The 22,578-nt window shown below is 37.2% G+C and overlaps 3 protein-coding genes across 3 annotated transcripts in view; all 3 read left to right on the top strand.

Annotated features, from left to right (window-relative positions):
* Nucleotides 1–4,534, top strand: part of LOC109194813 (uncharacterized) — a 40,439-nt gene extending 35,905 nt beyond the window's left edge. Inside the window, exons 2-10 of the mRNA XM_025898679.1 lie at nucleotides 143–481; nucleotides 628–912; nucleotides 1,021–1,095; nucleotides 1,227–1,301; nucleotides 1,813–1,899; nucleotides 1,974–2,002; nucleotides 2,154–2,210; nucleotides 3,485–3,544; nucleotides 4,003–4,534. Coding sequence (XP_025754464.1) covers nucleotides 143–481; nucleotides 628–912; nucleotides 1,021–1,095; nucleotides 1,227–1,301; nucleotides 1,813–1,899; nucleotides 1,974–2,002; nucleotides 2,154–2,210; nucleotides 3,485–3,544; nucleotides 4,003–4,125 — 1,130 coding nt within the window. The 3' untranslated portion in view covers nucleotides 4,126–4,534. The remainder of the gene's footprint in view (nucleotides 1–142; nucleotides 482–627; nucleotides 913–1,020; nucleotides 1,096–1,226; nucleotides 1,302–1,812; nucleotides 1,900–1,973; nucleotides 2,003–2,153; nucleotides 2,211–3,484; nucleotides 3,545–4,002) is intronic.
* The window catches only part of LOC109194820 (uncharacterized), a 183,095-nt gene that overhangs the window by 81,979 nt on the left and 78,538 nt on the right, over nucleotides 1–22,578 (top strand). The gene's annotated exons all lie outside the window — the stretch shown is intronic.
* LOC109194817 (uncharacterized) overlaps nucleotides 1–22,578 on the top strand; it is a 71,463-nt gene that overhangs the window by 44,482 nt on the left and 4,403 nt on the right. Inside the window, exon 5 of the mRNA XM_025898681.1 lies at nucleotides 22,419–22,493. Within this exon, the coding sequence (XP_025754466.1) occupies nucleotides 22,419–22,493 (75 nt within the window). The remainder of the gene's footprint in view (nucleotides 1–22,418; nucleotides 22,494–22,578) is intronic.

The raw sequence follows: 22,578 nt of genomic DNA, 5'->3' as shown, positions 1-22,578 counted from the left end.
TTATTAGAATCACAAACCTTTACAGTAAATAGGACAGCTGAGCATGCTCTGTTTATAAACTTGTGTCTGAAATGATCTTCACTTTGTAAAAACTGCTGTATTCTAATTTATTTTTCATATTTCTCTTCAATCTTCTCAACAGTATCTGTAAATGAAACATCCATGTTTATGAAAGTTGGAGGTGACGTCACTCTGCTTTGTCTAAATGTGATAGATGAGCAGAATAACTGTGATGGTACTACGTGGACCTTTACTCCAAGGAACAGAGAAACAGCAGAGCTGATCACACTTGGACAGATTAGTACAGAAGCCAAAACTAAATCAGACAGACTGAGTGTTACAGCGAACTGTTCTCTGCTTATAAAGAAGCTCACAGTTGAGGATGTTGGTTTTTATTACTGTCAACAATACAAAGTCGAGGAAACACCATCTAAACACACTCTGGTTCATCAGTCTTTGGTTGATCTCTCTGTTATTACCTGTGAGTATTTACATCAAAATAGTTTTAGCTCAAACTCTTCCTGGAACAAATAAACATTAATCATATTTATAATAATTAAACAATAATCAGTTAAAGTGTCCTAATGCACGTTTTTATGTCTCACTATGTGACATTATGTTCACCAGTGACTGAACATAAGGACACTGATATGGTGAAGTTAAGCTGCTCTGTGGTGACATATGGACAGTGTCATCACACAATGAAGTGGCTGCTTAAAGGTCAAGCTGTGGACAAAGAGAACAAAGAAACAGTGACTTCACAGACTGACTGCTCCACCACTGCGTCTTTTCTGGAGCATCATTACTTTAAATCATCACGTCATAAAATACTGAAGTGTGAAGTGACTGATACTAAAACAGGAAAAGTGCAGCTGTTTACCTTCAGCCGTCAGACCTCAGGTGAGGAAACAGGTGAGATCATGATCAACTATTTAATACGACTAAAATCAGCTAAAGCTTGAATTTATAACAGATGAAAAACATGGAAAAGTTTTATGTTGTGTTGTTTCATTTATTCAGGTGACACAAAAACAACAAAGAAACCAGACAGAAAATCAGAAACAACCACAACAATTAAGACGCTTCTAAAATCAGGTGATGTTAATAAAATTAAATTGACCGAAATTATTTATTTATTTTTCAGTTCAAAGTAGCCTTTAATATGATTTACAGCACATGAAAAAATACATTCTCTCTCTCTTTTTTTTTTCAACTTGTAATTTCAGATGATACAACAACAAAAACTGTGGAAAGTGAAAGCACGACAGCAAACAACAAACCGTCAGGAGATTCACAACATGGTAACTCAACCATGTGTCTGCAAATGAAAAGTTAAAAATATACTGTAACATATATTTGACTTTTTATGTTCCTATTTTGGTTTTTATATTTTTATTCCAGTCGTTTCATTACATTTATGTACATTTAGCTGAGTGACAGTCAGACATGTATCCTACAGGAAACATAAGATGGAAACTTTTGGTCTGAAGATGTTTTCATTTTTGTATTAAACATAAATATTAAACATAAATATCTGTCTCTGAATATCATGGCTGTGGGTGGAGATATATTTATTCATTTAATCATTGTGAGTAAAATCACACATCTGAACTCAAACTTTTCTGTTCCTGGGATTTTCTTTTTTTGTGGATAGAAATAAACTGACTTTGGTTCACATAATGTGAATGAAGTTGAATGTCTCTGACATTATACCAGCTGACTTTTTAAACACAGCAGCCCACTTTAGTCCTATTTTCCATATTTTAAACTAGAAAATGCTTTAGAGGTTTTTTGTTTTTCTCCTTTTGCCAGGTGTCCTGTGGTTCATCATTCCAGCTGTGGGTTTGGTCTCACTCTTGATAGTTGTTGTGTTTTTCATCAGATGGAAGAGAACTAGAGGTGAGAACATTTACAAATAAAACTTCTATAAGTTTTGAAGTGAATGTTAAAGTTGACTTTTTGTGTCTTTACAGGAAACAAAACACAGATGGATGAAGATGCTGTGAGTTTTACTATAAATAATTAAATGTTTCTTCAACTGACATTAAATAAACAACAAATCCGATCATCTCTGAGCGGTGTTAACAAGAACTAAACTGCCTTCACAGACACAGTTTACCACCTGATGTAACCAGATTATGTCTGTTTTTCAGGGACTGAGTTTAAACCCTGCAGAGACTCGGTCTGCTCCTCAAACCAGTCAGGACTCGGTGAGATCACACACTACACCCAGAGCAGAGTTACAACCACTTCTTCTTTAATGTGTTCTCTAAATGTAAATGCATGACACACTGAGACTCTGATGCTAGTATTACTATACTAGTTGTTATTCTGTGAGACACATAGTAGATGATATCTGTTACCATGGCGCTGTGCTGTGTAGTATGCTGGCCCACAGCATGGCCTCACAGACTGCTGTGTATTTAGTGAACATTGAGAGGACTTTAACAGTTTGACTGGCAGCATCACAGAATAGATCAATCTTACTAGCCAGGACTGTAAACTGCATTCAGAACAAAAGGCTCTGGATCAGTGTGACCTGAAAAAACTGCTTAATACAAAGACGTAAGCCTTCAGATTTGCAGAAATGGAGGAACTGAGGACCTACGGGTGTAGTTGGAAACACCCACTGCTTGACTCTGACTTATGAACAGATTAGGAAACAACTGGAGAAACTACATAAAAGCAATTCCGCTGAGGACCTGTGCTATCCAGCTGTCTGTCATCCTGAGTCACATTTACAACATGAATCTGAAGCAGGACAAGATTCCAATGTTATGGAAATCATCCTGTCCAGTTCCTATTTAACACCATCAGAGCTTAACAACTATCGAGTTTCCTCGCTCACTTTGTTCACCTCAGGATCTGGATTATATGCCACCTACACTCTGACAATTCTACAGTGGTTCGAAGTATTTGAAGTATTATTAATTGTAACAGCACAGAGCACTAGTGGATGATTTTGAGGAGTGGTCTGGGAGGAATGATCTGCTTCTGGATGTGAACAAGACCAGACAGATGGTGAAAACTTCAGAAGGAAGATGATGGCTACATAACCAGTGTTTATCCTGGGAGGGTATTATTGTCTGTCTCTCTCTGTTTCCCCTGCGAAAGACTGGCGACGTCTCCGGGTTGTACCCCGCCTCTCGCCCTATGATAGCTGGGATAGGCTCCAGCCCCTCTGTGACCTTGATAAAGATAAGCGGAAGGGAATAGATATATGGAATATGTTGATGTGGTGGAGGAGGTACAAGCATCTGGGCATCCACATCTGGCCATCTTCTCTAACAGACTGATTCAGCTCCACTGCCACAAAGACTGAAACAAAAAACATTTCATAGCGCATGTGATCACCTTCTATTATAAGCAACAACAACAACAATAATAATAACAGATAACAGATAGATTAATGTTAGATAGCATAATAATCATCATCTCATCATCATTGGTCATGTGTCTGTATCTTCTTGTCTTCACTGTGCAGGTGGATCCTGAAGTTTCCTACGCTACCATCAGCTACAACAAGACCACGAATAAAGTTCAGGTAAGATTTTGTCTTTATGTATTATTTATTTATTTACTACATTTATATACAGTATATATATTTTTTATTTATTTGGTAACATCAGTAACAAGAGCTCACAGAGAGCACAACCCCCCCTGAAGGGCAAGGGCTATACATCAGCTATTACAGCATGCAGACCTTTTATGGATTGTTTATGCTGATGTGAGCATAGTTAACTGAGTCCTCCTGCAGCAATCATGTGAGTAAGTACAAAAAATTTGATGGGCGACTTGTTAACTGCAAAACAGAACTTCATAGAACTTGGTGGAGAGGCTGAGCATGGGCAAACAAAGAATACGTTTTTTCAACAATTTCTTTGAAACTAAAAATAATGTATTGAACACAGAAGCATGTGATCTCTAAGTGCTCTTCCAGTACTTCCATCAAAGTGCTTATCCACTTCAGGGTCACAGTGTTATGTCACTCTTGTTTTCCAGGTTCGGGGTGATGATGAAGGTGATGCAGTGACTTACAGCACCGTGAAGGCTCATTCCTCTTCTGCTGCAGCCACTGCTGATCCCAGCAGCCTCTACTCTACTGTTAGTTTCCCAGTCACATAGTTCAAGTTGACAAAAAGGACTCGCATTTAAGTTAAAGACTAATTTTGTGTTTGCATACAACAGATTGATAGCAACATGCTAATTAACATAAACTATTAGATAGATACCATTATTATAACAAACATTTGGTTTCAAATCCAGAATCACGTCTTTATATCCTCCATTAAAACTATGTAAATAAATGTAAATAGAAACTTTCTTTTCTGTATGAAATCAGACCAGTGTGTTTCCATAATGTGATCCAAGTGTGAATATCTAAATGTATCCACATAAGCCTTGTATAGATATTAATGATATAGTTATAAATTTATATTTTACGATATTTTACAGGAAAAAACATTTCTGCAAACATTTGTATATTATTAACATATTTGCAGCTTAACAAAAAACTAAAAGTTGTTCCTGGTTAATTCAGCAGAAGACATGTGGAGGTTGAAATTTCATTTAAACCCTGCTTTCACTTGCAGTTCAGGTTAATTAAAAGCATTAAATTTACCAAGTAATGATGGCAGCTGACCTACTGAATGATTCCCAGCATCCAGTGTCACCAAGTGTTTGTATCTGAGTTCTGGAGTAATACTGAGCCTCATTTCATACAGATTATTTCAGTTACGGACTTTTGGTGTCCATTTTAATGACTTCACTGTTCCAGTGTTTCAGTTTTTGAAGTCTTCTTATTATGTTTTTTAATTAAGAGTTGGTGTCTATTTCTTTCTGTGTTTTAGGTCCCTTGAGGTTTCCCCTGTCTCATCTACATCCTTTAACCTCTTTGTTATCATGTTTAGTGCGAGTACTGGCTGTAGCTTTAATTTTTTATTTCCTGTTTTACTTTGAAGTTTACTTTTCTTTCATGTATCGCATTAGTCCTACTTTTTATTTTTGTTATTTCTCACTCTGCCCTGATTGTCTTCATCTGTGTTTATCCTCAACCTCAACTAGTCCTCAATGTATATAAAGTCCTGTCCTCCCCCTTTATCTTTCCCTCATCATTTGTTGGATCTTGTGATTCAGGTTTCTTCTTTAAGTTTTGTTCAGTTCCTTCCACATTCATCCAATTTTGTTTTTGTTACATTTTAATATGAGCAATTTTTAAGTCTACTGTTTTCTATTTTATTTCTGCACATAAATAAACATTTATATCTTGTAACCCATTTTTTTGGTTATTATTATTAATACAAATTTATGCTACTAATCTCGTGTCACTATTATAACTAGCATGAAAACCACCTGACATTGTGTAAGTCTGTGTTGTCCCAATAGCTCTGATACGTATAAGGATTTTCTCAAAGGATTTCTATATAGCCTCTTGATTTTAAAGCTTGACTTGATGAGCAATAACACTGGGATTTACCACTGTAAGGGCAAATTTCTTTATTCTGTGTATTGATAACATATTATAACAATATCACTTTGTCACTTAGGATAGCTTTACATCTGTGTCTTATGTTTCCACACACACAGTGAGGTCATTGTGAGGAGGTCAGAGAGATCGAGGCGCCGTGTGTGGGAGTGTTGGACAGAGAGGTAGTGGGGGCCTGGGGTTTGTCTGTGGGAGGCAGGGAGGTGACGGCAGGGTTGTAATTCTTTGAAGGGGAAGTTTTCCACAACAAGCTGAACTGAAGGTATAGACTCATGTGAAGTGTTGTGTAACGTTTTTATCTGTGTGTGTATATAAGAGATCAGGGCGGCGGCCATCATTAGAGACCTGTTTGGCGTTTGACCGGAGCGTTTCTCTCCATATTGCAACATGTAATTAAACCCACCTCAAAAAGACACTCACCAGGTGTTTGTAGTTTATTCACAATTTCCACGACACCACACAGCCAGCCTGAATGCATTTTAGATGCATCCTGAAGCTAGATCAGTTTAGTTGCAAAACTCATTGATAAAACCAATGGTCATTTTTTTTTCAATTTCCATTACTGTAACTATAAAATACTGAAGCTGTAAACCTTTGTGGATCCTTGAGCTGTTAAATGAGCTTTGTAGTATTAAAATAATTTATATAGTGAGAAACTTGTTCTTAATTAAGTGGCCAATTTAGACATGACCTTTGCCAGTACTGAGTCAGGATGATAGAGCTAACCACCAATCAACGACAAGATTCAAACAAGCCATTAAATTACTTATGTAACTAAAAATTCTGAAATAATTTATTGTGGGTATTAAATGAAATCAACCACAAAGAAAAACATCTTTTTTTATTATTTATTTCTCCACATGACACAGAAGTTGTTCAACACTTTACAAACATCCGTTTGGATTTTGATTTAACAAAAAAAAAAAGTTCAACACTAGCAGTGTAAGAAATTACTGACAGTTACGGAGATTACCCCAAAATCATCAAAGACTGTGCTCTGAGGATGTTTGTGCGTTTCCACTTTCAGCTAATGCAACACATTTGAAAACAAAAAAGGGGAACAGGAAACAAACATTTCATACAACAAAGGTGTCACAACTCTGAAACAGACTGAAATCATGATACAAACGTGCAGTAAGTCGTATCGTACCGTTATACCCATGTAGAGCTGGAATGATGAAAGTTTTCAGATAAACTAGAAATATATTAGAAACACAAAATTTGGCTTTTGTTCAAGAAAAACAAACCAACAATCGGATTGTTAGATGTGGTAAAAATATTTTTTTCTCTGTATTTTGAAATTTTCTTTATAAAAAGCTCGAGCTGTGAACCACCATCGCTGGTTTTCAGAGCACTGTGCCAACCCAAACAAACATCTGATGAAGCTGGTCCAGTAAATTGGTCTAAACATAAAAATGTGCACATTCAGGATTTATCCCCTTTGACATCCTCATTGGTCCCTTTAAACATCATTAATCAGATGCAGCAGCTGCAAATTTTACTCGGATACCAAAAATATATATAAAAAAAATATATATATATCGATAGTATTGAAATATATATTGTGCCACCGCCGTGGGGCAGCACGGTGGCACGGTGGTTAGCACCGTTGCCACACAGCAAGAATTCCACTATCAGGCCGGGGTCTTTCTGTGTGGAGTCTGCATGTTCTCCCCGTGTTTGCGTGGGTTCTCCCCGGGTACTCCGGCGATTACATCAAACACTGGCATTTCCTGGCAGCTGGACTGCTACATGACCCACAGTGTTCGAAGTCACGGTCCAAGGGCTTTGTGTTGCATTTGAGTTTTGAATCTTAGTTTTTTGTTGTATTATTTGAGTGCTTTACTTCCCCGTTCCTGCATTTAATTTTCTTGAATTCTTGGCTTTTATTTAGTGTTGGTGCCTATTTTGAGAATTTCTTCTTGTGTTTCTAGTTCCCTCGTGTTCCCTCTGTTTCATCTATGTGCTTATATCCACTGTAATCATGTTTAGGGTGAGTCCTGTCTTTTCTTTATTTCCTGTTTTATTTTGATGGTTAGTTAGTTAGTTTTTCAATGGTCCTCCTGTTTAGCCAAATAAAATAACTCTCTTTGCTCTGTTCTTCCTGCATTTGTGTCCTGTTCACATCGACTCTATGATATTCACTTGTCAGTCTTCTTTTCATTAAATTTCATTTAATTTAAGTGTATATGTCTTTTAACCCATTTGTTTAACATCTTTCTTTATTGAAGAGAGATATTTTATATTGTATGAAATCACTAAACTGATCAACCAAAACAATAAAAGCACCTGATAATATTATTATTATTTTATTATTTCATTTAGGTCTCCTCTGTGCCTGAGTGTCTTATGGGTCCAGAATGACCACTTGAACTGTGTCGACTGTAGGCCATGTGATGGTGCCTGTGGACTCAACTTTTGTAGTGCATTGTGCAGATTGTTGGTCAGACTGGGATCTGGGGATGACATTTTATAAAAGTCCAAACAAACAGGAGAAATTTATACAAACTAGAGCAATATATACAAAACAAGAGAAAAGGCACATATTAGAGAACAAAGTAGCACAAAGGACAGACTATATAAGCTCCCTTTGCATTAGTAATCTCCACTGTTTCATTGCCAGCTTTTAGAATAGTTAAAAATCAATTTTGACCTTAGGTCAGGATATGAGATGGATGGGGAAATTTTGAACAAAAGGTCACAGAAATCCTCAACAAGGAATTAGGAAAGAGTTTCAATCCCCTATAGATGTCAAGGGCTGTGACTGCCAATAGAAATTTTGGATTCAAATACAGACACAATAGACAAGTCATTGCTCTTAAATAAATAATTAACGACTTTATTTAACATGAAAGACTTGGCTAACAGGTGAGTTTCTGATGGAGTGGAGGAGTGAGAAGCCAAGATGTCCGATTTTGTCCTTTCCAGAGTCCAGAGTGTTCATAACAGCAGGAGATCAGGCCGGTGAGTGTCTGATGTGAACCATGAAGCAGAGTTGCTAATAATGAGCCCAGGATGTGGATTACTGTGTCGAGACTTGGTTCGACTGGCCAGAATCACGTGATCGGTGATGTCTGAAGGTTCATCCTCTACGTCACTGCTTCGGTACCTGATTCAGTGGTTTATAATGAAGAGAATCACTGTCTGGATTTGTGCTGTGTTTTGGTGTGAGAAATAGCAAACCAGTGAGTGACAATGAGAGATATCGAGTCAGCAAGAAGAGAGGAAGTTCTGCCTATTCCTAAATAACAACCAAGCAGAACAACCTTATGTGTTATTTTACCCATAAGCAATTCTACCCCCAGGTGATACAAACATACAAAAGAAATACAGTATACATATAAGTTATAGCATATAAATGTACCCATTCACTGGCCAGTTACATAACTATGTCGATGCAGGGACCTCACAGCACAAGCATTACTCTCAACCTACTAGAAGAGTGTGTTGTACATCATTATACACAATGTATTTTTATCTATTATGTTTACAAATGTCAAGAAGTCACAAGCAAAGGGAGAAGACACTATAGCACATGTTTAAACAAGGAAAGTTTATTAATCAGAATTATTAATTAATAAAATAGACAGAACTATCACATAATATCAAACAGCAAACAGCAGCTGTCGGCTCCGCTTGCTCTACAGCTCCAATGAAGCAGTTCATTTTACTTTCAAGCTGCTCTTCATATTTTTAGCCACTAGATGACACCAAAGAGCACTTTGTTGAAAAGCTTCGAATAATGAACCTTTTTTCGGTACAAGCTTCAGTGCTTCAGAAAGTTTCATTTGGCCATCACTAGCAGAAACACCAGAAAGCAACTTTCTGATTTATTACATTTTAGAAGTTATAGGGTAGATTTAGTGAGTGCGGTTGCAGGGTGATTTACTGATCTAGGAATGGTTTTAATTATGCTAAAGCTACATTCAGCTTTATTAAAAATCTTCACACAATCAATTTCCACAGTAATCTTTTTAGCTTAAAGGTGTTCAAGCACCAGCAATAAGTGCACCAAATTACAGTAATTTCTTTTTATTCTAAATGCCGTCATGAATTTCAGATTTTTGAAAAGCTGATACACTCCACCCATGAAACATTGACAAGAAAAGGAAAAAAGAGGAATAACTGAAAATTGCTAAACTTGTGGTCAGTGTGTGTGACAGGAAGTACAAACAGTCTTAAAGAGTCAACAGTTCAGAGACTGTGACAGTCGAGATCGAGAACAAGAAAGAAGTGAGACAGAAGCACGATGGATGAATTCAGATGGATTCAAATGTTTTCATGTCTGATGCTGATGATTCAGATTGCAGGTAAGAATACAGGAAACATTTTAATAGCTGTAAAACAAAATTTTAATCAATATTATTAGAATCACAAACCTTTACAGTAAAAAAGACAGCTGAGGATCCTGTGTTTATAAACTTGTGTCTAAAATGATCGTCACTTTGACTGTAAAAACTGCTGTATTCTAATTTATTTCCACATTTTTCTTGAATCTTCTCAACAGTTTTTGCAAATGAAAAATCCTTTTTTACAAAAGTTGGAGATGACGTCACTCTGCCTTGTCTAAATGTGATAGATGAGCAGAATAACTGTGACGGTACTACGTGGACCTTTATTTCAAGAAATAAAACAGCAGTAGAGCTGATCACACTTGGACAGATTAGTGAAAAAGTCCAAACTAAATCAGACAGACTGAATGTTACAGCGAACTGTTCTCTGCATATAAAGAAGCTCACGATTGAGGATGTTGGTCTTTATTTAAACAATACCAATTAGGAGAAACAGAGGGTCACAAAATTCTGGTTCATCATTCTTTATTTGATCTCTCTGTTATTACCTGTGAGTATTTACATCAAAATATTTTCATCTCAAACTCTTTTTTTACAACAATAAATATGATAATTGTAATTACAGTAATTCAGATCATTTGTCTGCTTTGTGCTGTGTTCATCTCAAGTTATTTCATTTTGTTTTACAGTGAATGAATACGAGGACAATGATAGGATGACATTAAACTGCTCTGTGTTGACGTATGGAAGGTGTCGTCACACAGTGAAGTGGCTGATTAAAGGTCACGATGTGGACAAAGAGAACAACCAAGTAGTGACCTCACACACTGACTGCTCCACCACCGTTTCATTTCCAAAGTCTCATTTTATTCATTCACCAAAATATCAGTTACTGAAGTGTGAAGTGACTGATACTAAGACAAAGAGAGTGCAGCAGTTTACCTTCAGTCAGCAGCCCTCAGGTGAGGAAACGCCTAAAATATTTCCTTCAATAAACTTACAAGCTGTGCAAAAGTCTTAATCTTCACAAAAAAAACCCCCAGAAAACTGTAATGAAGTTTAGTAATTATATGCTTCTATTCTTTTTACAGATTTTTTTCTATTGTTGAAAATCGTTATTATCTCTGTGGGTTTAGCCGTGCTTACAATAACTGTTGTCACAGTTAACATCTGGACAAGAACTAAAGGTAAATTTAACAATGAGAAATTTGAATGATTTTGAATTTTCATTTTAAACTGAAATCAACTTTCTCTTTTTTTAATTTCAGTTAATAAAGCACAGACGGACAAAAACACAGTAAGTACAATATATATATATTTGCGTTTCTGATATTTGTTATTTAGTAATAACTGTAGATGAAGTTCATGAGATTGTTTTGGATTTCTTGAGGTAAATGTGGTTCAGCAGAGGACTGAGAGCCAGAAGTTTCTAATAGGAATGTTTTTTGTTTGAGTCAACGAGCTACGTGCAAAAAGGGAAATAGCTGAATTTTAAAAACATGAAAATAATAAATGCAAAAAAGTCAGTAAGATGAGGCGACTGACACTGAGAAGAGAAACAAACACTCAAAAACACAAAAGAAACCAGAGGTAATTACAAAAAAGACAATTTATTTGTCTGAACTCACAATCAGATATATTTGTTGCTGTTGCTGTTTGTTTGCCACAGATAGATTATGATAAAGAGCATGTTGTAATAAACTGTGACAGAAACAGCTATGACTCGTTGTTTCTGTCAAACCCCACTGATCAACAACAGCAACCAAGAAGAGAAAATGGCTGTTATTATATAAAAAAGATTATAAGGGCATTTAAATATAAATGGTTGTTTTTGTGTTTCCATTTTCCTTCTATTTTGAAGGTGTGTATTTAATTTTTAATGTTATCTTGCTGCATTCCAACAAATTAATCTTTAAAGCCAGATGTTTCTTTGAAGGATGCTTGATCGATGTGAATAAAACTCATAGCAACGAACTTTACAGCTTTGAGATCCCTTTCTGTTCCCCCTTCTTTGTTTTGCATGCAGTGCAGTATTGCTGCATTATAAAAGTAATTGTGCAGCGCAACAACACGTCTGACATGAAACATGAAAATGCTATTAGAGAAACAAGGATGCAAACAAGCATTGCACAATTGTGAATGAAGCTACATATTGCACCAGACTTCCGTACAAACAAGGACATGTAACCTTTGAGATTGTTAAAGACAGCAAACTGTGACTGTCTCCCTCTGTGAACATATGTGAGGCTGTTTATTCAAAGTTTGGATGTGTTTGTTTGTCTTTTAAGCTCTCTGTGAATTCGATTCTGAGGTCTGAGGAACAGACAGATATGGGAGGATGGATGGTTGTTGGTAGCTTAGAGAGGACTTTATGAGGGGAGATGTAAAGTGCCAGGAGGTAATGGTAGTCCAAAAGCCAATTGACAGAAATGTAATATCCACCTCTGATTCATAAAGTTTCACACAGAGCAGTTAGATATATTCAGACACACAAACACATGCAATCGTACATACAGAGCCATGCATCATGCATGGTATCACTTATAACCCGTGCATGAGCACAGACACAGTTATTTGTGTTTTGTTTCTTAAGTGGTTGTGGCTCACCTCCTAGGCCACACCCACCCCCAAGTAATTCATACATTTCATACAAATCATCCACTGATTGGAAGGTTGGTGGTTCGAGCCCTGGCTGCTGTAGGCAAAGTATCTGTGGGCAAGATACTGAATGTTAGATAAAAAGCACTTATATGTTGAAAAAGTGTTTGTACGAACGGGTGAATGAGGCATGTTGTATAAAGCACTTTAAGTGCTCAAGTAGAAAAGCACTATACAACAACCAATTTATTCCAAAGGAGTAGAAAACACAAGACTAGCAAATAATGATTTATTTGTAATAAAACAAACTTATGGAATTAAACTAAAGTCAAACCAACCTAGAAGTCCAACCTATACATTATATGTACTGGTCCAACAGTCTTGAAACAAATGTTCTAGTACCAACCATACCAGACACCAGTTCCACTGACAATTACAGGGCCAATCTCCTTGGCCTCCTTTTAACTGAAAAATGCACAAAAAAAAAAAACACAAAACAAAAAAACAATGTGTGTGGCAGCTGATCCAGATTGTTTACTTTAAAATTGCAAGTCCTCTTCTAGCATTACCTTACACTCAAAAAAATTACTAACCCTCAAAATCATGAAACACATATATTTAAATTAATCAAAGTCAGCATCTTGGGCACATGTTGTTTGACAAGTTTGTATGTATTTTTTTTATGTTAAGTCACGTGTCAGACAGCTTCACTTTTGTTTCTCAGGTTCAGGATGTTAACAAAGATGATGCATACAGCACTGTGAAGGCTCCTTCCTCTTCTGCTGCAGCCACTGCTCATCCCAGCAACATCTACTCTACTGTCAGTTTTCCAGCCATATAGTTCAAATATTATACAAAAAGGACTTCAAAGACTATTTTTGTTTTGATTTCTCATGGAGAAATTTGTTAGCAATATGCTAAATGGTTTAAAATATTCCTGTTAGATTGCCTAAATGTGACACAGAGATGTGCAACAGACTGTTTAACTTAATATGTCTAAAAATGAAACACCTGTTACTGTGAGCGTGCCGGCTGTATTATTGTCTTATAGAAGATGCCTGGTTTATTTTGACAAGGTTATGAAGTGAAGACAAGACTGGGTGGATGGAAAACATACAGCTATTGCACCAGATACAAGATAGTTTCTCAATATAAACTTTGTCTCTCAGTACATGGTAAACTTTTGCTGTATGAAACCAGACCAGTGTCTTTCTATCTAACCACAAAAACTTTATATAGACATTAATGTTGTTAGTAATCAGAAACATATGGGGGTTACATTTTCATTAAAAATCTGTTTGTTGTTTCAGTTTAAGCCAGTAAAATAAACTGAGAAAAGATGGCAGCTGGCCTGCAGCGTTGAGCGTCATCATCCTCTGGGTTTATGTTGTATTTGAGGTTTGGATTCCTGTTTTGATGTCTTTAGCATTCTGGTGATGCTGAGCTTTAGTTTTGTTGTATTATTTGAGTTCTGGTTGGTGTTTAGTTTTTATTGAGTTTTGGTGCCTATTTGGAGTATTTTTTGTGTGTTTTTACTTCATGTCTCATTTACGTACTTGTACCCTTTCTCTTATCATGTTTTGTGGGATTTCTAGTTTTAGTTGTCTTTCCTGTTTTCATTTGAAGGTGACTTTAATTCTCTGTGTTAATTGCTTCTTTCTGCTGGGATCTTCTGCTCTGCCCTGATTGTTTTCACCTGTGTGTAATTACATTCATCCCCTCCGAATCATCATCATTCATCAGTTATAGTCCTGTCTTCTTTTTCTCTTTGTCTCTGACCAGCTGTCTCTCACTTTTTATATCTATGCTTTATTGGTTTCCCTGTAGTTTGGATGTTGGTTTGTGACTATTCGTCTTTTTTGGACTTATGAAACATATTCAGCCAAACACAAAAGCTCACTTTGGTTTACTTCTGTATTTGGGTCCTAAAACCAACTAATCCATGGCATATAGTTATCTTCTTGTCTCTGCATTTAATATTAATGACTAAATAACAATAAAAAATCAATTTGTATAATAATCTGTGCTGCCAATATATGAATTCATTTCAAACCAGCCAAAACAATAAAACCATGTGTCTTTTATTGTGTAGTTCTACTTACTGTCACCACAATAGCTATGATTAGCTTTCTGGTGTTTATGGAACCAGGTTGATCTTTTAAGCTGTGAACAATGTCGTATAGCGCCCGTGGAATGAGCTTTAGTTTACAGATTGTTTCCCTGTAGCTCCCCTTCATTCCACTAGAGGTCACCAGTCTTTTATTTTGCATCACACCAACGTCACTTCCTCCCATTACTCTCAGCTGTTCTCATGTGTGTATATATACACCTGTGCAAGGGCGTAGATTTGGTTTTGGCATTGGTGGGGACGGATGATTCAACCACCGAACCCTGCCCCGTTTCTTTTTTTCCCTTTTTGTCTTTGCTTCTTGATAAAAAAGGAGAAATATACTTGCCTACATATGCTATTCTACATGCTTTTAAACCATTTAAAATTACAATTCATAGTTTTATATGTGAATTATATAATGTTAAATTACTATTAAACAAATGACTGACTAAGTATTTTAGGCTTTAGTTTACTTCAGCCATATTCCATATAAATCAGGTATCGTACAAAAATAAAAATAGAGTCACTACAATAAAAGAATATGACTTTAAGGACTTAACAACATTACTTCAGTTAAGTAAAAGATCTCTCTGCAAAATTCTGCAACATTTTAGGCACACTATTCCCCCGATCTAGTCAGTGAGCTGGGATTTTTTATTCTAAACATAAACTACTGTTACAGCAACAGACATGGACTACTGGTGCCCCACACAACTACTCAATGTCCACTATGTGAAGGAGCCAAACACATGCCTGCTCCTCTCGTTAAGGGAGATAAACTGCTGGCATATTGGTTTTACATCTATACTGTCCAGTCTCTCCTGGTGGACATACAGCAGCATTGTTTAATCTCATTGGAGTCCCTGTTGACCTTAGCCATGTTTTTAGTCTTCTGGGAGCACTGAAGCTTCTTTCAGCCTCAGTACATGAGTTTTATCCTCAGATTAAAATTATTACTATGTGCTTGATGTGCCTCACCTTTGGCCCTGGCTCTTCCCCTCTGACTGCACTAGGACATATTGCCACCTGATAAAATAACACATTGATTCGTGCCATATAAAAAGTGAGACATGTCAATTCAAATTCTTTGTCAAATATACACTAATGAATCAATTTACATCAGCAGCCTAACAATTGTCATGATAATAAATACTAGTTAATCTGTAGCACCAAATCATCAGTCAGTCACCTCTGACCTCGCCTCTTCACCTCTGTCCGAGCTACAACATGGCAGAGCTGCCTCTGTCACCTGATAAATAACAGTGAGACATTCCAAATACATGCAGTCACACATGTGCTTCAAATACAGTCATGAACCAACAAGTCATCATCCATTGGTTCTTCTGTCACCTGACAAATAGCACATACATGACAATAAGAATAAAATGTGTAGCTGCTTCAGTGCTTCTGTCAATTTGTGCAGATCTTGACTCACCAGTAATGTTTGTAGGGTGAGTGCATTTTTAAAACAATTTGTGCAAACTGCACTACAAGGTGGAACATTTGCAAAATCATGACTACCTCATGATATATTGTCTCAAAAATTAACCCTATGTGTCACCAACATTTTAACGTTAGACATATAATTTTAACTTCCTCTGTAAACTAATATCCTGGCTTGCTCGAGGCTGCTGTTTTCTCTGACAGTTTCAATCAAAATTAGAAATGCTACTCTGGGAGACTGAGAGAACTAATAGTGCTGCCTGTTGTGCAGTTAGTTTCCAAAACACGTTATTCATGGTTACATACAGTTTTAGACTGTTCTGGGCCAAAGCCTAGCATAGCCTGTAATGTTATTATGACGGACACATTTTATGAGTTAACTTTGCTTTAAGTGACTTACAGGTTTCTTTGAAAAATACTTTCTTATATCCAGGTTCTTCCTTTTTGCTGCCATCCTCCTCTCCTCCTTGCAGGTCCTCGCAGCGCAGGCTTGCTGCTGCTAAAACTAAACACAGCTCCCTGAAAGGCACAGCCAATCACATTGGCCATATTTGTCACATGAGGTAGGACTCCAGTAGAGAACATAATTTAACTCTTTCTGCACCGCTGAATGAGACGTCGACAGATCGTTTTTTTTCTTTCTATCGGGTTTGTTTTTCTTTACTCGAAGAGATCAAATTATTGGTGGGGACAATTCAATAATCGCTGGATATTGGTGGGGACATGTCCCATCCGTCCATGCCAAATCTACGCCCTTGCACCTGTGCTCTAGTTCTACTACTTGCCAGGTTGTTTACTGTAGTCTCACAGCAATCCATATTTTAATGTATAACTCACAGCTTATTTACAATATTTCTGTTTTTACATTTATCTATAAAGTACCTACATATATTTTGAGGATTTCTGGACCCTTTATGCTGCTTTGCTCACATGACTGTAAAAGGCAAAACACTACAGCTTTACAGTATTCATTTTCACAAGGGGCCACATGATAAACTATTTTGGAGGGTAGCACCAATTGGCTTATAAAAAGATTGAATACATTTTGAGTAAAGCTGAGTTCAGTTTACTGATGAAGCCCACAGAGCCGAGATTGAGATTGAGCGAGAGCAGGCTCCTCACTTAATTTCCTTTTACTGCTCAGCTCTCACACAGTGGCTCAGCTATGCTCCAATCCCTCCATATTGCGGCCAATCACATGCGAAGATATAGGATAATATCATTATGTGAAAAATAGAGAGGGTGAGACGGTCAAGTAGAGCGTGCGTCTGTCCTCTCTACTGTGAGTGAGACAGTAGACAGCGGTGAGGAGGGCTGTGCGAGTGCATCGCAAAAATGCATAAATATGCCTGACAGCCGTAAACGAAGAAGCATCTGGCTGCAGTTTAAAGACTTTTTTGTCTCGGTCTCAGTCTCACCTCAACTTTGTCTTGGTCTTGACTCGGTCTGTCTTGGTCTTGGTCTTGGTTTAGGCGGTCTCGACTACAAGTCTAGTGGTGAGACGTGGCAGTCTCGACCAGCCTCTCTAACACGCACATCTACTGCTCGGCTTGGTCCTGCAGTCTGTCCAGCTGCTCATGATAAACCGCCGCCTGCTCCTGGTGAATGGCTGCCATCTCTGCCAGCAGCTGGAGCGGCTGTGCTGGTGGTGCAGACTGGGGGTCAGACATGGCGGCTGGGTTTCGGAACCACTCTGAACACCGCGTTCAATTCCAGTTCAACTGTTTATTTTACAGCTTGTTAGCAAACTCAGTGCTTTCTTTGCAGCAGCTCAGCCCCAGAGCTTCCTTATCGGCATCTTAACTGCTCTGTCTCTGCATGCACACACACCTCCTCGCTGGTCCTCAGCGTCACTGTAAAAACAGGAGCATTCATTAGTGGAATCAACTCCACCTGGCCCTCTGTCTCCCTGGCACCACCCCTCCACTGCAGCGGAGCCAGAGACCACACCCCTGCACACTCTCTATCAATGACCTCTGTCTGTCCCACAGCTCTGTGTTTTTCTGAGGAATTTCCCGCCTCCTGAGTTCATTTCTTTTGCTGGTCATTCTCGGGGAACAAACGTCTCTTTTCATGTTTCTTCCTGCATGCGTCACTGTTTGCAGTGTTTTCATTTACAACAGTAAAATACCTTCACATGACACTCACTTTAATTCAGTCGTCTCAGGGTGTTGACCATTTGTGTTTCTGATTTTATCTGGTTGTGGTTATTAGACTAACACCTCCAGAGCTCTGCTGCTGTGGCCACATTCTTACTAAAAATAAAACCCTCCTAAAATGCCATTATTAGATGAACAGTGATGACCATGTGGTTTCAGACTTGTATGCTGTATTTTCCTATAGCTGCAACTCTATAATTAGGCAATCTCTCAGACATAAAGAGGACATGTTGTGGTGGTTGAGGAGTTTGACCTTGCAAGTACATGTTGTTATTTGCTGTCTGTTTTGTGATATGTAAAGAAAAGTGTGCTGCATTTTTGCTGAATATCAAAAATGTGAAAAATGATGTATATGAGCAAAGGATACAACTTACTAAAGTTTGCTGAAGTTGTAATTAGGAAGTGACATTTCACTAATCACAGGAAGTACAAATAGTCTTAAATAGTCATTATTTCAGAGACTGACAGTCAAGAAGAAGAAAGACGTGAGACAGAGAAGCACAATGGATGAATTCAGATGGATTCAAATGTTTTTATGTCTGATTTAAGTAGCATCTTTATAGATGTCTTTATTATTTAGTGTGGTGAAGAGAGGATAGGAAAGCAGGGAGAGAGAGAAAAAGTGGGGGAGGACACGCAGCTAACTGTCAGGCTGCTGCATTTGACTTTGTGGCATAATGTCACCTGCTTAGCTTGTGAGCTAAACTAGTGCTCAGGCTACAGGAAACATTTTAATGACAGGAAAACTAAATGTTATCAATATTACAATCACTTAACTGCAAATTAATGAAAAAGCTGATCATGCATGTTTTAGAGGAGCATTGGACATGTTTATAAGGTTGTTTCGAAAAGTTTCTTCAATCTTCTCAACAATATCTGAAAATGAAAAATCAATTTTTATGAAAGTTGGAGATGACGTCACTCTGCTTTATGTAAATGTGACAGATGAGCAGAATTACTGTGATGGTACTTAGTGGACCTTTACTCCAACAGAGAAACAGTAGAGCTGATCACACTTGGACAGATTGGTGAAGAAGCCAAAATTAAATCAGACAGACTGAGTGTTACAGCGAACTGTTCTCTGCTTATAAAGAAGCTCACGGTTGAGGATGTTGGTCTTTATTACTGTCAACAATGCAAAGTCAAAGAGAAACCTGAACTCACACTCTGGTTTAACTCTGTTATTACCTGTGAGCATTTAAAACAGGATTTTTTTTTAGCTCAAACTCTTCTTGGAACAAAAACAGTAATCACAATGAAACTGATTAAGATAACATGACTAATTTGTCTGTGGTTATCTCACAATATATCATTATGTTCACCAGTGACTGACCATACAAGCTGACTGTAAACTGCTCCGTGTTGACATGTGAAGAGTGTGATCACACAGTGAAGTGGCTGATAAAGGGTGATGATGTGATTAAAAATAACAATCAAATTGTGACTTCACAGATTAGCTTCCACCACTGTGTCTTTTCCAAAATGTCACCATAGTGACTGAAACTGACACATTCAGCCCTCAGGTATGGAAACAGGTGAGATCATGTTTAATGTCTTATTGTATTTAATTCATCTGACTAAAAAACATTTTTTTTATTCATTTTTATTCTTTGTTGCAGGTGAAATTGTACTGCAGAACAAATTAATAACTGTCACAGTTCAGTTCTGTTAATCACACCTACATCAGCTTCTTCCAAGACTTTTCTCATTTCCATAATTTGTTCCTTCTCGTTTTGTTCCTCCTGTGACTCAGTTTTTACTTTCAGGGTAAAAATTCATTTCTTGTCAATCAAACTTCATATTTAATTGACATCACTTCAAACTGAGGCTCCAAAGCAAAGGATGTTTGATTTCATTAAACACTTGTTGCCTCAACTTCTCTCTACTCGTGTCCCCCCCCCCCCCCCCCCCCCCCCCCCAACTTACATTTCCATCCTTAGTTGGAGGAATTTAGATGGAAGGAGACGAGTCAAAGATATAGAAAATAAAAATTGGGCAGTTTTTCAGTCAGCTCTCCTCAATCTCTCTGATCTCTCTTTTCTCTGAACTTTTCAAGCTGTTTTTTTGTTTCACATTTCTTCACAACGTGTTTGAGCTTTTTCTTCCTGCTTGAACAGTTTCTCCACCAAGAAACCACATACAGACTGTTTCTGTTCATTCAGGCCATCTATTCTGATCTCTAACATACATGTAAAAATAAGTGATTTTTAAACATTAAACTTAAGAAATAAAATAAATAAATGCTCGAGGTGAGAGACGAGGTAGTTGGGTGGAGAGAGAGGCTCAGAGGCTTCATCAGTGTTTTAATCATTTGTGTTTCTGATGTTTATCTGGTCATTATTACAGAGTCAAACGTCCGGAGCTCTGCTGCTGCTGCAGCTCCCACATTCTCACCAAAACACTTCCTCTTCAGCTCTCAGAAAGAAATGACTTCATGTTAACAATGAGGAAGAGGAGGGTCTCAGTCCACTAAAATATCTTATCCGCTGTATTTTCTATAGCTGCAGTTGGATATCTTCATCTCTTAGACATCAGCCTGCATGTAGGAGTTTGACGCTTCGACTGTTTGTTCTTATGTGCTGTCTGTTTTCTAACAAGCTCTGTTAAAAGAAAGAGGATGGAAACATTTATCTTTACTAACAATCTTCACACATTCATCGTCCTCAGTCATCTTTTTATTTTCATGGTGTCAAACACGTCATTGTCACAAATGGACACAATGTGCACCTGCTGAGTCTTCTTATCATTTCTCTTTACAATAGTTTTTCTTTATAAAAAATGCATTCATGAATTTCAGAGATTTAAATAGCTGATGAACCCCTCTATGAAACATAAACATCAACAAAACAGGGAAAGAACAGATAATTACTAAAGTTGTGGTGAGGATGTGACGTCTGACAAATAACAGGAAGTACAAACAGTCTTAAAGAGTCATCAGTTCAGAGACTGTGACAGTCGAGATCGAGAACAAGAAAGAAGTGAGACAGAGAAGCACGATGGATGAATTCAGATGGATTCAAATGTTTTTATGTCTGATGCTGATGATTCAGATTGCAGGTAAGAATACAGGAAACATTTTAAAACCAACAAAACTAAATACAGTCAATAACCTTTACAGTAAATAAGACAGCTGAGCATGCTCTGTTTATGAACTTGTGTCTAAAATGATCTTCACTTTGTAAAAACTGCTGTATTCTAATGTATTTTTCATATTTCTCTTCAATCTTCTCAACAGTATCTGTAAATGAAACATCCATGTTTATGAAAGTTGGAGATGACGTCACTCTGCTTTGTCTAAATGTGATAGATGAGCAGAATAACTGTGACGGTACTACGTGGACGTTTGCTTCAAGAAACAAACCAGCAACAGTAGAGCTGATCACACTTGGACAGATTGGTAAAGAAGCCAAAACTAAATCAGACAGACTGAGTGTTACAGCGAACTGTTCTCTGCTTATAAAGAAGCTCACAGTTGAGGATGTTGGTCTTTATTTCTGTCAACAATACAAAGTCGAGGAAACACCATCTAAATACACTCTGGTTCATCAGTCTTTGGTTGATCTCTCTGTTATTACCTGTGAGTATTTACATCAAAATAGTTTTAACTCAAACTCTTCTTGGAACAAAAACACAAAAACAATAATTATATTTATAATAATTAAATAATAATAACTTAAAGTGATTAGTATATCTGTCCTAATGCACTTTTTGTGTTTCACATTATTACATTATGTTCACCAGTGACTGAACATAAGGACACTGATAAGGTGAAGTTAAGCTGCTCTGTGGTGACACATGCAGAGTGCCATCACACAGTGAAGTGGCTGCTTAAAGGTCAAGCTGAGGACAAAGAGAACAAAGAAACCGTGACCTCACAGACTGACTGCTCCACCACTCTGCCTGTTCTGAAGTATGAGTATTTATACTCATCACGTCATAAAATACTGAAGTGTGAAGTGACTGATACTAAAACAGGAAAAGTGCAGCTGTTTACCTTCAGCCATCAGACCTCAGGTGAGGAAACAGGTGAGATCATGATCAACTATTTAATACGACTAAAATCAGCTAAAGCTTGAATTTACAACAGATGAAAAACATGGAAAAGTTTTATGTTGTTTTATTTCATTTATTCAGGTGACACAAAAACAACAAAGAAACCAGCCAGAAAAACTGAAACAACCCCAACAGTTAAGACACTTCTAAAATCAGGTGATGTTACTAAAACTAAGTTGACCAAAAATATTTATTTATTTTTCAGTTCAAAGTGGCCTTTAATATGATTTACAGCACATGAAAAATACATTCTCTCTTTTTTTAACTTCTAATTTCAGATGATACAACAGCAAAAACTGTGGAAAGTGAAAGCACGACAGCAAACAACAAACCGTCAGGAGATTCACAACATGGTAACTCAACCATGTGTCTGCAAATGAAAAGTTAAAAATATACTTTAATGTATATTTGACTTATTATGTTTCTATTTTGGTTTTT

This window comes from Oreochromis niloticus, linkage group LG15 (assembly GCF_001858045.2).
Source record: "Oreochromis niloticus isolate F11D_XX linkage group LG15, O_niloticus_UMD_NMBU, whole genome shotgun sequence".
Lineage (NCBI taxonomy): Eukaryota > Metazoa > Chordata > Actinopteri > Cichliformes > Cichlidae > Oreochromis > Oreochromis niloticus.
This window is presented reverse-complemented; position numbering and strand designations above follow the sequence as displayed.